Here is a 12,220-nt window from a genome sequence, read left to right as displayed (position 1 = left end):
AAAATTTTATGAGGAGGACCCCTCAGGCAATTGAAGCAATGTCAAAAATACACTTTTGGGACCTGATCAAACTAAAAAGTTTCTGCACAGCCAAGAACACAGTAAATAAAGTGGGTAGACAGCCCTCAGGATGGGAGAAGATATTTGCTGATTATGTCTCTGACAAAGGTTTAATAACCAGAATCCACAGAGAACTCAAATGTATTAGCAAGAAAAAAACAAGCAATCCCATCTCAGGGTGGGCAAGGGACTTGAATAGAAATTTCTCTAAAGAAGACAGGCACATGGTGTACAGATATATGAAAAAATGCTCTCCATCCTTAATCATCAGAGAAATGCAAATCAAAACTACTTTGAGGTACCACCTAGCTCCAGTAAGATTAGCCCATATCACAAAATCCCAAACCAGAGATGTTGGTGTGGATGTGGAGTAAAGAGAACACTTCTACACTGCTGGTGGGAATGCAAATTAATTCATTCCTTTTGGAAAGACATCTGGAGAACACTGAGAGAACTAAAAATAGACCTGCCATTTGATCCTGCAATTCCTTTATTAGGTATATATCCAGAAGACCAAAAATCGAATTACAACAAAGATATTTGTATCAGAATGTTTATTGCAGCCCAATTCATAATTGCTAGGTCATGGAAGAAGCCCAAATGCTCATTGACTCACGAATGGATCAATAAATTGTGGTACATGTACACCATGGAACACTATGCAGCCCTAAGGAAAGATGGAGACTTTACCTCCTTCATGTTTATATGGATGGAATTAGAAAATGTACTTGTTAGCAAAGTATCTCAAGAATGGAAGAAAAAGTATCCAATGTACACAGCCCTATTTTGAAACTAATTCATAGCTTTTATAGGAATGTCATAACCTAATTATAGCCTTAGAATATGGGAAGGGAGGTGGATGGGGGAGGGAGGGTGATTGGTAGGGTCACCTCTATGGTTTATCTTACAAGGGCACAAGTGAATCTTTCTAAAAGCAGAGTATGAATGTTTTAACTCAATAACTAAGAAAATGACATGAAGGTTATGTTAACCAGTTTGATGAGAGTATTTAAAAATGTATATGAAAACAGCACACTGTACCCCATGATTGCATTAATGTACACAGTTATGCTATAAGAACTAAAAAAAAAATAGCCTGTTGTGGTGGGTCCTGTAGTCCCAGCTTCTTGGGAGGCTGAGGCCAGAAGATCACTTCAGCCCAAGAGTTTGAGGTTGCTGTGAGCTGTGATGCCACAGCACTCTACCAGGGACAAGAAAGTGAAACTCTGTCTCAAAAAAAAAAAAATAAAAAAGCTATTTATACTAAGAAATATAAGGAGCCACAAATAGTCCAAACTCTTCACTTAACCCTTGAGAAAACAGGGGCCCAGAGAGTGGAATGACTTGCTGGAGTTCACATAGCCAGTTGTTGGCCTTTCAACTTTGAGTCCTATGTTCCTTACACTCTGATACTAAAAAGACAAGCTAGGTGGGAATTTAAGGTCAGCTCACCCAACAGCAAGGGACAAAAATTGTGTCAAAAGAGGAAGTTATCAAGTAGAGCCTGGAGCACCTGCCTTGCTTGCCAGTGCTGCTCTGGATTGCTGGCCAGGGCTGACCAAAACCTATAACTGTCAGCCTGGTGCTCTTTGAAGCCTTGTTCCTTTGGCTATACTGGGTGCCTTGGAATGCACTAGGAGAAATGTATGCAGGAGAAGATGGTGAGCACAGTCTTATTTTGGAGTTTGTTTAGAAAGAGTGAGGAGAGCTTAGACCACAATTCTCAAATTCTGATGCCCAGCTCCAGGTTGCAGTGTGAATTCCCACTCATGCTCAGTCTGGCTCCATGATGGATGTAGCATTGCTGCTGTATCATGCCCAGCGTTCCAGCCCTCCCTACCTCCCTGCTTTTGGCCCCCATTACATCCAGAAGAAGCTGCAAGGGCCTGAAGATGCTTTTATTGGGAAGGAGAGGGACTGAATAGACTCCTAACAAGCCTAGGCAGAAGTATGCCAGGCTTGGGAAAGAGATAAAATAAATAGGCAATCACCGGGGATGGCTCTCAACACAGCTAGAAGGGAGCACCATTTGCTTCAGCCTCTGGGTCTGCTCATCCTTTTTGCTGTGTGAGCCAGGGTGTGAGGTTTGCTGCAACCTAGGGACCTGGAAGAGGAATTCTTGGTGCTCTAAGGAGTGTCAGATCTGCCATCTTGCATATGTGAGGGACTTGGCCTTGGAGGTGTCTAAGCCGGTGCCTAAGGACTCATCTGAAGAAAGAAAAAGGACTCAAATGAGGCCAGTGCCAGGTGAGGGCCCTCCAGAGCTCAGGCCACCAATAAACTTGGAGGCTAAAGGTGTGCTTGAATGCATGAAGCTAAGTCCCTGGAGAAATACCCTGTGCCTAGCACCTGTCATACTCAGTCCCACCCCAGGGCTCAGCCTGCAGGCTAGCCCAGCTGGCACTCTCACCCAGGCAGGACCAGACACTCCTGGTGGGAGTCAAGACCCCAGGGTGTCCTCACCCCCAGCATCCTTCTGACAGCCTCCAGACGTGTCAGGATCCTTGGAGCCTCCTGTGGACACAGCATCTGTAGCTCCCCAGGTCTCATGTGAAGCAGCTGGCTCCCTGTGAAGGCCCCAAGGGTCCTCACCGTGCTGTGAACAAAAACAGTAGAAGCCATCAGTGTGGGGTGAAAGGACCCTGGGCCTGAATATTTGGGTGTAGAAGGGACTAGGAGGTTGGGGTTATAGGAGAATTCACAGAATAGGGTATCTGAAAGGGAAGGAGTCAAATAATTGGCTGAAACCAATCTCAGAACTTCCACCTTTGAAGGGAGAAGTGCTCTGGAAGAGAATCTTTCGGTAGGGAAGGTAGCTGAGCTGGCAGTTGAGCTCCCTACCGAGCTCACTCTCCTGATCCTTGCTGCCTTCAGCACAGCAGAGTTCCCGTCTTAGTGCTCTAACCTACGCTTGGACAAAGTCCCAGCTTCTGTCCTTCTAACTCAGCAGGGACAGAGCTGGGGCAGGGTCTGTAATGTACCATGTAGACCAGGGTATATGTTCTGGATTGCTGGGTTTCCTTGGTTATTATCTGGATCCTTTGCAAAGATTCTCTTCCCCGACCCCGAGGGGTAGGCACTCACACAGTGGAGAAATTCTCTGCCTGCAGCCAGGCCATGACTTCCTCAGGCTTCGAGCTAAGGCGAATCATTGGAACCTAGGATCAGGGGGAGCTGCAGTCAGAGCCCATCTCATCTCACAGCCCTGGCGTCTGGGTTCCCATCAAATCAACTTATCTCACTCCATGGTTTTCTGTTCTGGCTGGGACTCAGGCTTGTTCTGTGCTCTGCCCCCATGGTAAATTTGGCACATAGTAAACACGAGATAATACCATCTAAATCCAACCAGGACTATCTCCCCCACTTGCCATTCAATCCTCCCCACCCCCACTCTCCAAGTCAGAAATGTATGGCTTCTGGATAATCTATGCTGGGTAGTACCCTAGGAGGCGACTGGCCCTGGCTCTCGGAAGTCCCCGGCTGTAGGGGCTCCAAGATGTTGCTGGGAATGTAACCCTTCTGTCCTGCTTCATTCTTCACCAGCCACCACCGCTTGCTGTGGTCCAGAACCTGCCAAGAGACACCACCTCAGTCACCCCCCTATCCAACTAGCCATTTCCTTCCCCACAATGCTTTCTCCCTCCTGCTCTTTCCCACTTTCTTTCTCCACTCGGCCACCCACCTTGGTTTATCCCTAGACCACCCACCAAACTGCCTGTAGTTCCTACCAGCCACCACCTCCTTGTCAAGCCTCTGGTCCAAGCCTCACCTCCAGCACCTCTCCCTGGACCACAGTCAGTTCCTGGGAATTTCTAGCTTCAAACTCATACAGGACTTGCATTTTCAGGGCTGGCTTGACAAGTGTGGTGCTGGAGCGCCGGAAGTTGGGGTTCCCAGGCTGAGGGCCATGGTTGTGTGTCTTCTCCTCGGCAAAGTGGGAGGTGCTCTCTAATTCAGGACTTCTCCTTTTAAGAAACAGTCAAGATGGCTGGAGAATGGGGCCTCAGAAATTGAGCCTATGTCCCAACCCAGAGAGCTCCAAATATCTCCTGCAGTCTGGTGTTAACTTTTGGGTTTCTGTAAAGTTCATTGGCAGGTCAGTGTTAGGTAGGCCTTGGAGTGGGGGTTTGTGCTGCTAAGAGGGGTTCAAAATGTCACTGATATCTGAAAACATTTCCAGTGGTAGAATTTTCTACATCTGAGCTTTGCTCTAAGCACTTTTTTTTTTTGGAGGCAGAGTCTCACTCTGTCCCCCTGGGTAGAGTGTCATGGCGTCATTGCTCCCAGCAACCTCAAACTCTTGGACTCAAGTGGTCCTTTTGCCTCAGTTTTTCTAATTTTAGTAGAGATGAGGGGTTCTCCCTCTTGCTCAGGCTAGTCTTGAACTCTGAGCTCAGGCAATCCACCCACCTCAGCCTCTCAGAGTGCTGGGATCACAAGCATGAGCCACCATGTCCAGCCAGCTCTAAGCACTCTGTACTTGAGCTTGAGAAATCAGAGACATGTGTAGGTAGTAACATGACAAGAAGGGATGGGGGCCTAAGGAGGGTTAAAGTAAAAAAAGAAAAGGCTTTTTTCCCAAGGTTAGAGAGGGGTGAGCTTGAACATGTCCATGTTTGGCTGAAAGAGAGTCCAGAGGGACTCTGAGATGCAGAGATGCAGAGATCAAAGGAGCAGTCTGACCCTCCCTTCCCAGGACCATGGGGTCCTCGCTAAGCCCAGGGCATACCGAGGGGAAGTGGAGTCCTCGAGTCCTAAGTGTGCCTGCAAAGTACAGAACAGAGAGTGAGCAAGAGCAGGACGCAGCACTCCTGGTGGGAGGGGGCTGGTGTCAGACTGCAAGCCTGCTCACGTGCAGCTGCCACTTATCCCCCTTTCTGCTTAACATCAGATCCAGGCTCCACACAACCCTCACCCCACCCCCACCCCCATGTAGTTGTCCTGTGACAATGGTTTGGGCTGTGTAGGCAGAAACTAGCCAGAGATCAGGGGGACTTACCTGGTTGGAGGGCTCTGGAAGCTGCCAGCCATCATAGAATGTGGGTTGGTAGGGTGGGGGCTCCTGGCCTGTCCAATCAGTGCTAGGGAGAGGGGGAAACAAAGCTGAGTCTGTGTCTACTCTGTGCAGGCTGTGGGATGTGAAGAGGGAGGAGATGACAAGGCCCAGCCTCAGGAATCTTCTGGCTAGTAGATGACATGGCCCATGTGCACAGATGAAAAGCCCACAACATCCAGAAACAGCAAAGAGTTAACATAAACAAATCCCACAGGCAGGGATCTTTGTGTCAGCATCACCTCTGCCCAGGAGGTGAAGATATATCACTTCCATAAGAACATGGTGGACACTGTATCGCACTGATTGGGGGGTTGAATCAAAGGGGTGGAATCACAGAGCATTCACTGGGGCTGGAAAACCTCTTTGGGTCTCATGCAGCAGACCTGTTTCCCAGCAGCAGATGTCTTTTTCTAGCTAAATAGTTTCACCTTGTGAAATAGATCAGGTAGAGCTGCTCTGACTGATGCTAGGATGGGGCAGGCACTTGCCTCTCAGCCTCCTGCCTCACCCATTGCACAGGACCAGGGAGGGCTGTGCTGTTGGTGGCCTCCAGCCTTGCTCTGCTTGGAATATTTGCCACTGGCCTTGCCCACTTGCCCACTTTCTCCTTTAGAAAATTCCCTCGCTGCTTCACTAGGGAAGAGGTGAATATTTCCACTGAACTTGGTATGTTCCTGGATTATTGCTGCTCACACACTATGTGTGTATTGCTTATGAGTCTTATAATAATATCATCGTTTCTTGTGGCAGTGATCTCCTTGGGGGCTGTGGGCCTGATACTGTGGCTGGTACACAGGGGGCAGCTAATAACACACTATCCCTCTTCCAAATCTTAATTGGTTCCTTCTTTGCCTTAGAAATATGCTCAGGTCATCCCTTGACCTCGGTCCTCCTCTTTTTAAGCGGTCATCATATTACCTTCTTTTTACCAAACTTCTTGCAAATGCACCTCTATTCTCGGCCTTTATTTTTCTAGCCTCTGGTTCTTAAATTATTCCTGCAACTGATTTCTACCTCTGCCATTACTTTATTGAAATGAGTCCATTTAAAATCCTGACTATTAAATCTAATGGCCTTGTATGGTCGCCATCCTTCTGGATGACCACAAACATTTAGTGGTAGTAAGAGCTTTGGGTCAGTGTGCCTGAAATCAAGTCACCTGAATGTAAGTCTCCGCAAATTCAACTCTTTCAAGGGTTTTTATGTCTCTAAATATCATTCTCTTTTCTGTGTTTCTGTTTTTCATTCATTTCTGGCTATGTTAAGAACCTAGAAAACATCTAATGGCCCATCTGACTCAGTATTATATTTAAAGTGTTTATCAAGTGTGTGTCATTTTGTGAACACTAGAGTTGTTTTACATCTTTTTGGGTACTTTAAAAAGTTATAACTGCTCATACATTTTTCTAAGGTCTCAAATTCTTGAAGTATGACTGGATCTTGAAACTCAAAATAGTATATGCAGCATGGTTATTCAATGTCAAAGTGTCTGAATGAAAGTATTTGAGACTCTCTTATTTGAGTCCATTGCAGAACCTGTTTTCCTGTCTGGCTAGTGCTAAACAGATACTAAGGCTATTCTCCCAGATGAAGTGGGCCCAGCATGGCTGTGAGACCCAGTGAGCTCCAGAATTGGCTTGTGCGGGTACTATTAGACCCCATGGTTCTGGGCCATGGAACGCTGTTATGAATCCATAAATGACTTCGTTTTAATGATTGAACAAAAAAATGCATGAAAACAGATTGTTTTGGGTATAAACAACCCATGTGTCCTTCAACAGATGAATGGATAAAAGAAAGGTATATCCATAATAATGGACTATTATTTAGCCATGAAAAAGAAGGGAATTCTGATTTAGGCTACAACATGGATGAAACTTGAGGACTTATGTTAAATGAATCAAGCCAGACACAAAAGGACAGATGTTATATGATTTCACTTATATGAGGTACTGAGAATAGGTAAATTCAAAGAGACAGAAAGTAGAATAGAGGCTACCAGAGGTTGGGGAAAGGAGGAAATGGGGAATTATTATTTCATGGGGGCACAGAATTTATGTTTAGTTTGCTAAAAAGTTTTAGAAATATGTAGAAAATGGTTTTGCCTATACAACATTGTTCATAGACTGAATACCACTGAATGACACACTTAAGATGGTTAAAATGGCAAATGTTATGTTATGTGTATTCTACCACAATAAAAATGGATTGTTTTGAACAATAATTCACGTCTTTAGACAAATGGGACCAAAAAAAAAAAAAAAAGCCTCTGTAAGTGGGGTTGAAAATGGCAAAAGAGAAAAACTAGCTTATTTCTTTTCTGTTTTTTTTTTTTTTTTTTTTTTTGAGACAGAGTCTCACTTTGTTGCCTTTGGTAGGGTACTGTGGAGTCATAGTTCATGGCAACCTCAGACTCTTGGGTTTGAGTGATCCTCTTGCTTCAGCCTCCTCAGTAGCTGGGACTATAGGCAGCTAACATGATGCCTGGCTGTCTTTTAGAGATTGGGGGTCTCACTCTTAATCAGGCTGGTCTCGAACTCCTGAGCTCAGGGAATCCACCACCTCAATCTCCTAGAGTGGTAGGATTACAGGTGTGAGCCACCTGGCCCCCCAAACTAGCTTATTTCCCTATTGACTTCTCTGTCTTTTTGAAACTCTCTTCTCTCTTTCTGAAACCCTTTTCATCCCGCTGCTGTTTAGGTTCTGCTCTAATTCTCTGGAATTTCTCTTTGCCTTCTTAACCTTTTTTCTTCTATCACCTGCACATAGAAGTGTCCCAAGGCCTTGCCCTCTTCTGTCACAGAATAGAGCAAACCGAGCTTGTCACTTTCTGGGGCTCCCACTGAAGGGCTCCCCAGCCACCCCTTCTGGACTATGGTTGTACCACTTGGCCAGATTGGCCCCTCCAGCTGGGGCACCTGGTCTCTGTGGGATGTTCCGTAGACACCTCAGCTTGTGTGCCCAAGCTGGTCCCCCATGCCCCTTCCCCCGTGGCTCTCATCAGTGTGGCCTCTGTCCAGCTGCCTGTCTCACAGTTACCACCGGGACTATCTCTTTCTCTCTGAAGTCCTGGCCAGTGAGTTACCAAGTCTTATTGAGATTATGTTTGCAACATCTCTTATATCAGTAGTTCTTAAATTCTGGGCTGGATTGAGACAAAAGTTTTCTTTGTCCTTGACAAAATGAGAAGTTATTTTAGTAGAAGTTTGTCATATCTTCTTTCCTGGGAAAAAATTGTTCTTTTTGTTGTGAGATAATGTGTTTCCTCCAGTAGTGGGTGGTGGTAAGCTATAGGCTTTCCTTTCATATGTATATATGAAATATGAAATATATAAATGTATATGAAACACACACACACATATATATATAAATAAACTATTTGCACTTAGTTGGGAAACTCCATGTCGAGTTGCCCTCCCCCCAGCTTCTTCTTCTTTTTTTTTTTTAGAGATAGGATCTTGCTGTGTTGCCCAGGCTGGAGTACTGTGGTTAAATTTATCATAGCTCACTATAACCTTGAACTCCTGGGCTCAAGTGATCTTCCTGACTCAGTGTCCTGAGTGGAAGGGACTACAGGCATGCTCCACCATGCTTGGCTAATTTAAATTCTTTTTTAGAGTGGGGGGTGTCTTGCTATGTTGACCAGGCTGGTCCTGAACTCCTGGCCTTAAGCAATCCTCATACCTTGGCCTCCCAAAGTGCTAGGATTATAGGTATGAGCCACCATTACCTAGCCCTAAAATGTTTTGAAAGATTTTTGGTTTGTGACAGTGTAGAGATGGCTACATCTGATGTCCTGTTCTATGCCTGGCCTCCTCACCCCCAATTCAGTTTGGTGCTTGTCTTTACTCACCAGCTGGTAGTCCAGGCAGGGCCCAGCCCCTTCCAGAGGTTAGTCTCATGTGGGTTTAAACAGGACTGCAGCAGGCTGATGGCTTTGGAGGTGAGGAGGGGTGAGATCACTTGGGCTGCTAGGCCCACCTTAGGGCACTGGGCCAGGACCTGGGGGAGGATGGAAGGTGTCAGGAAGCCCAGGCTCCCTCAGGGCCAAGCAAGGGTGGGAGAGGGACTAGAGTCCTTGGACTCTTTTGCATTGTCACATTGCCTCCTGCAAGTGGCCGTGTCCACCTTGGGCCTGCTGCTCCTTCTGTCTCCCTCAGAGCCCTGGTGGTCTTGGCTTGGCCTGTCTAGTCTGCTGTGGAGTGCTGTTCATACCAGAGATGGCATATTGGGGTCAAGCAGGAGGGTATGTTGAGATGAGAAAGCAGCAGGCCTCACACTCTCCCTCTTCACCCTGACTTCTACCCTCACCCCTGGTCCCCCATCCCCTCCACCACCTCCTTCCCTCCCTCTGCTCCTCCTTGACTTCGGACTGTCCCTCTTCCCCACCCTGTCCTTCCTCAACTCACGAAGTCCAGACTTTGGAAGAGGAGATGCACGAACTCTGGGGCACTTATCTCCTGCAGCATGATGGCCAGCTTCCCCTGGGGACACAGGGCAATGCCTGTGACTACCAGTTCACTCCTTCAAATCCCCCATAATTGTTTTATGACTTTGTCAGGAGCCTGGTACTCCCCAAAAGCCCTAAGAAGGGAGGGAAGTTTCCAGGGGACAGATGGAGAAGAGAAAGGCTTGGGATGCTCCAAGTCTAGAGAGCAGAGGGTTTCTGGGTGGGGGTGAGGAGATAGGGCTGGGGAACTTGTCAGGAGCCACATACTAGAAGGTTGAAGCTGTACTTGATCTTCTGGAAGCAGTCAATGTACTGTGCTTCCGTTGGTCCTGTGGGAGAAGGGGCAAAGGTGGTGGGTCACAGATCACCCAAGATACCCCCACTCCTCTCCTGGGCCCTTAGCACTCACCCCCCTGGTCCTTGTTTTTGCTCCCAGATTTCTTCTTCTTCTTATGATTGGTCTTTGCCTGGGCCTCCTTCAGCTTTCCCAGGAACAGCTCGATGTCACTTAAGACATGGTTCAGCACCTTCTGGGCTCCAGACAACCCATGGCCTTGAGTAGGCAGTAAGGTCCATCCTAGAACTCCCAACTCGGCCCCCTACTCCCCTCCCTGCCCACGTGGCCAGCCTCCCTGTCCCTCCTCAGCCTGGAGCCTGCCCTGGTCATACTGGAACTTTAACCTCCTAGTATGGGGGAGGGGAAAGGTTGGTGTCTTCCATTCTCCCAGGCTCAGAAAGCCTCAGTAAGCCCAAGACCATCTGCAGTTACCTCATCCATCTGTAGGTCTTCAGGGGGTGGGGACTGCCTTGGAGGAAGTGGAGTGAAAGCTCTTTGTTCTTGGATGCTGGGGTGGCGTGACAGGAGGCCTGCAATGTAAGGGGACCATAGACCTAGCTCTTCCTTGACTTTTGATATAAATTTGCTCCTCCACCTGCCACCAAGCCCCAAACTTACTGTGCTCTGGGGTCATCTGGTGGGGCTGCTCTGGAGGGAGCCCTTGCTCCAGGGGGTGTGCTGGCTGCATGGGGAGCGGCCTTTCCAGAGAAACCCCCCTCCATCTGTCCTGGCCTGGGTGAAGGGCTCTAAATCGAGGTATGCTGAGGACGTAGGGACACATCTTTAAGATTCTTGGGACAGAAGCCTGCCTACACTTCTGTCCCAGGACCCAGGGGCATCACTTCCTCTCTCCAGGAGCCTTCTGCCTGCTCCTTGGTCTATATCTACACACTTCCCTGACTCCTCCCGTCTCACCCACCTACCCTCTGGGCCCTCTTGAGACCTCTATCAGTCTCCAGTGACCCCTAGGATAGCCCTTTCTCTGCCCTGGTCCCTTCTTAGTTCCAGGCCCAGGCTGGTTGGGCCATAGGCTCCTGAACTCCCCAAGATGTGGGGTCAGTGTCTGATCCCCCAAGGTCTGAGCTATGAGGCTTTGCAGGCGGGCAAGGCAGAGGCTCCTTACCTTTGCTCTAGCTCCTCTTCCAGGGCCTTCTGCAGGCTGGTCTTCAGCCGCTCTGCCTAGAGGGAGCTGTAGTCAGGCAAGCTGTGTGTGTGTGTGTATGTGTGTGTGTGTGTGTGTGTGTGTGTGTTGGGGCTGATGGTCATTGAACTCCACTGCTGGCCACTCACCCCCATTTCCTGGCACTGGAAGAGCAGAGTGCTGCTGCCTTGCTGTCTTGACTCCTGCATGGTGATGGACAGGACGGAGTCGTAGGAGCAGGCATTGAGCACTGCGTCTATGGCTTGGATGCTGTCCAGGCGGTAAGAGTCCAGCTCCTCCTGGCCATGAGGAGGGTTAACCGTGAGGCTACTGAGAACCAGGCTTGATTCCTGGGAACCCCTGACCAGGTTGCTGTAGCCCTTTGGAGGCCCTGGGTCTGGGGTGTCATCTACTCTGACCCTTGTGCCTCTGTCCCAGCCTCCATCCCTGTTTCCTTCTGGGCTTGGGTGTGTGTTGTATATGGGGAGGGGTGGCTGCCATTTGGGGCATGAAGGAGTAGAGTTCAAGAACCTGGTGCTACTCCCCACAGTCTGGGTTAGCCATGACCCCCTGCTGGGTGTGGTAGGAGAGCTGACCTTGGTCTCGATGTCCAGCAGCTGGAGCCAGCCATCTCTGACCTGCAGGATCAAGTTTTGGCTCCACACCTGGCCTTGTGCATCCATCTCCTGCAGCTTTTGCAGGGCATCCTTGGGCTCTTGCACTCTCTGTGTTCCCAGCTTACACGTCATCAAGTGCTGAGGGGAGAAGAGGCAGCCCAGGACTAGGAGAAGGTTTGGGAAGGGTCAAGGTATGGTGGACAGGGAAAAGCAGAGGAAAGAGACATGTCCTTGGCCCTTTGAGGGAGAAGGTGCCAGGCTGCAGATAACAATGGCAGATAACAAGGGCCAATGTGAGGGCCCGTGTGGACGCAGTCAGGCTCGGAAAGGGACTCTAAATCTGGGTCTGAGCAGCTATGTGAGGGGTTTTAAGACTTTGCTCAATGGATTGTTAGGGCCTTTAACTGTCCAGGCTAGGTGACATGGCTGGATGGTAGTGGATGTGGCTTCTAGTCACCCAGTAATGTCTGAACTCTGAGAATAGTACTCTCAGACTGTGTCCCTGGCTTCCTTTGCTCCCTGTGGGAACTTACAGTCCCAGCTCTATCTGCCTCCTCAC

The 12,220-nt window shown here is 48.4% G+C and overlaps 1 protein-coding gene across 1 annotated transcript in view; it reads right to left on the bottom strand.

The window, feature by feature from the left end:
* Window positions 1–12,220, bottom strand: part of EPS8L3 (EPS8 like 3) — a 29,002-nt gene that overhangs the window by 13,248 nt on the left and 3,534 nt on the right. Inside the window, exons 4-18 of the mRNA XM_023509869.1 lie at window positions 11,641–11,799; window positions 11,194–11,343; window positions 11,027–11,082; window positions 10,522–10,664; window positions 10,336–10,433; window positions 9,976–10,096; window positions 9,834–9,895; window positions 9,526–9,600; window positions 8,970–9,118; window positions 5,060–5,141; window positions 4,790–4,824; window positions 3,830–4,025; window positions 3,502–3,630; window positions 3,145–3,218; window positions 2,524–2,656 (exon numbers count right to left, since the gene is read on the bottom strand). Of these exons, the coding sequence (XP_023365637.1) occupies window positions 2,524–2,656; window positions 3,145–3,218; window positions 3,502–3,630; window positions 3,830–4,025; window positions 4,790–4,824; window positions 5,060–5,141; window positions 8,970–9,118; window positions 9,526–9,600; window positions 9,834–9,895; window positions 9,976–10,096; window positions 10,336–10,433; window positions 10,522–10,664; window positions 11,027–11,082; window positions 11,194–11,343; window positions 11,641–11,799 (1,662 nt within the window). The remainder of the gene's footprint in view (window positions 1–2,523; window positions 2,657–3,144; window positions 3,219–3,501; window positions 3,631–3,829; window positions 4,026–4,789; window positions 4,825–5,059; window positions 5,142–8,969; window positions 9,119–9,525; window positions 9,601–9,833; window positions 9,896–9,975; window positions 10,097–10,335; window positions 10,434–10,521; window positions 10,665–11,026; window positions 11,083–11,193; window positions 11,344–11,640; window positions 11,800–12,220) is intronic.

This window comes from Otolemur garnettii, unplaced genomic scaffold (genome assembly GCF_000181295.1).
Source record: "Otolemur garnettii isolate 467f Iridium unplaced genomic scaffold, OtoGar3 scaffold00010, whole genome shotgun sequence".
NCBI classification, from domain to species: Eukaryota; Metazoa; Chordata; class Mammalia; order Primates; family Galagidae; genus Otolemur; species Otolemur garnettii.
Note: the sequence above shows the minus strand (reverse complement) of the source record. Positions and strands in the feature narration are given on the sequence as shown.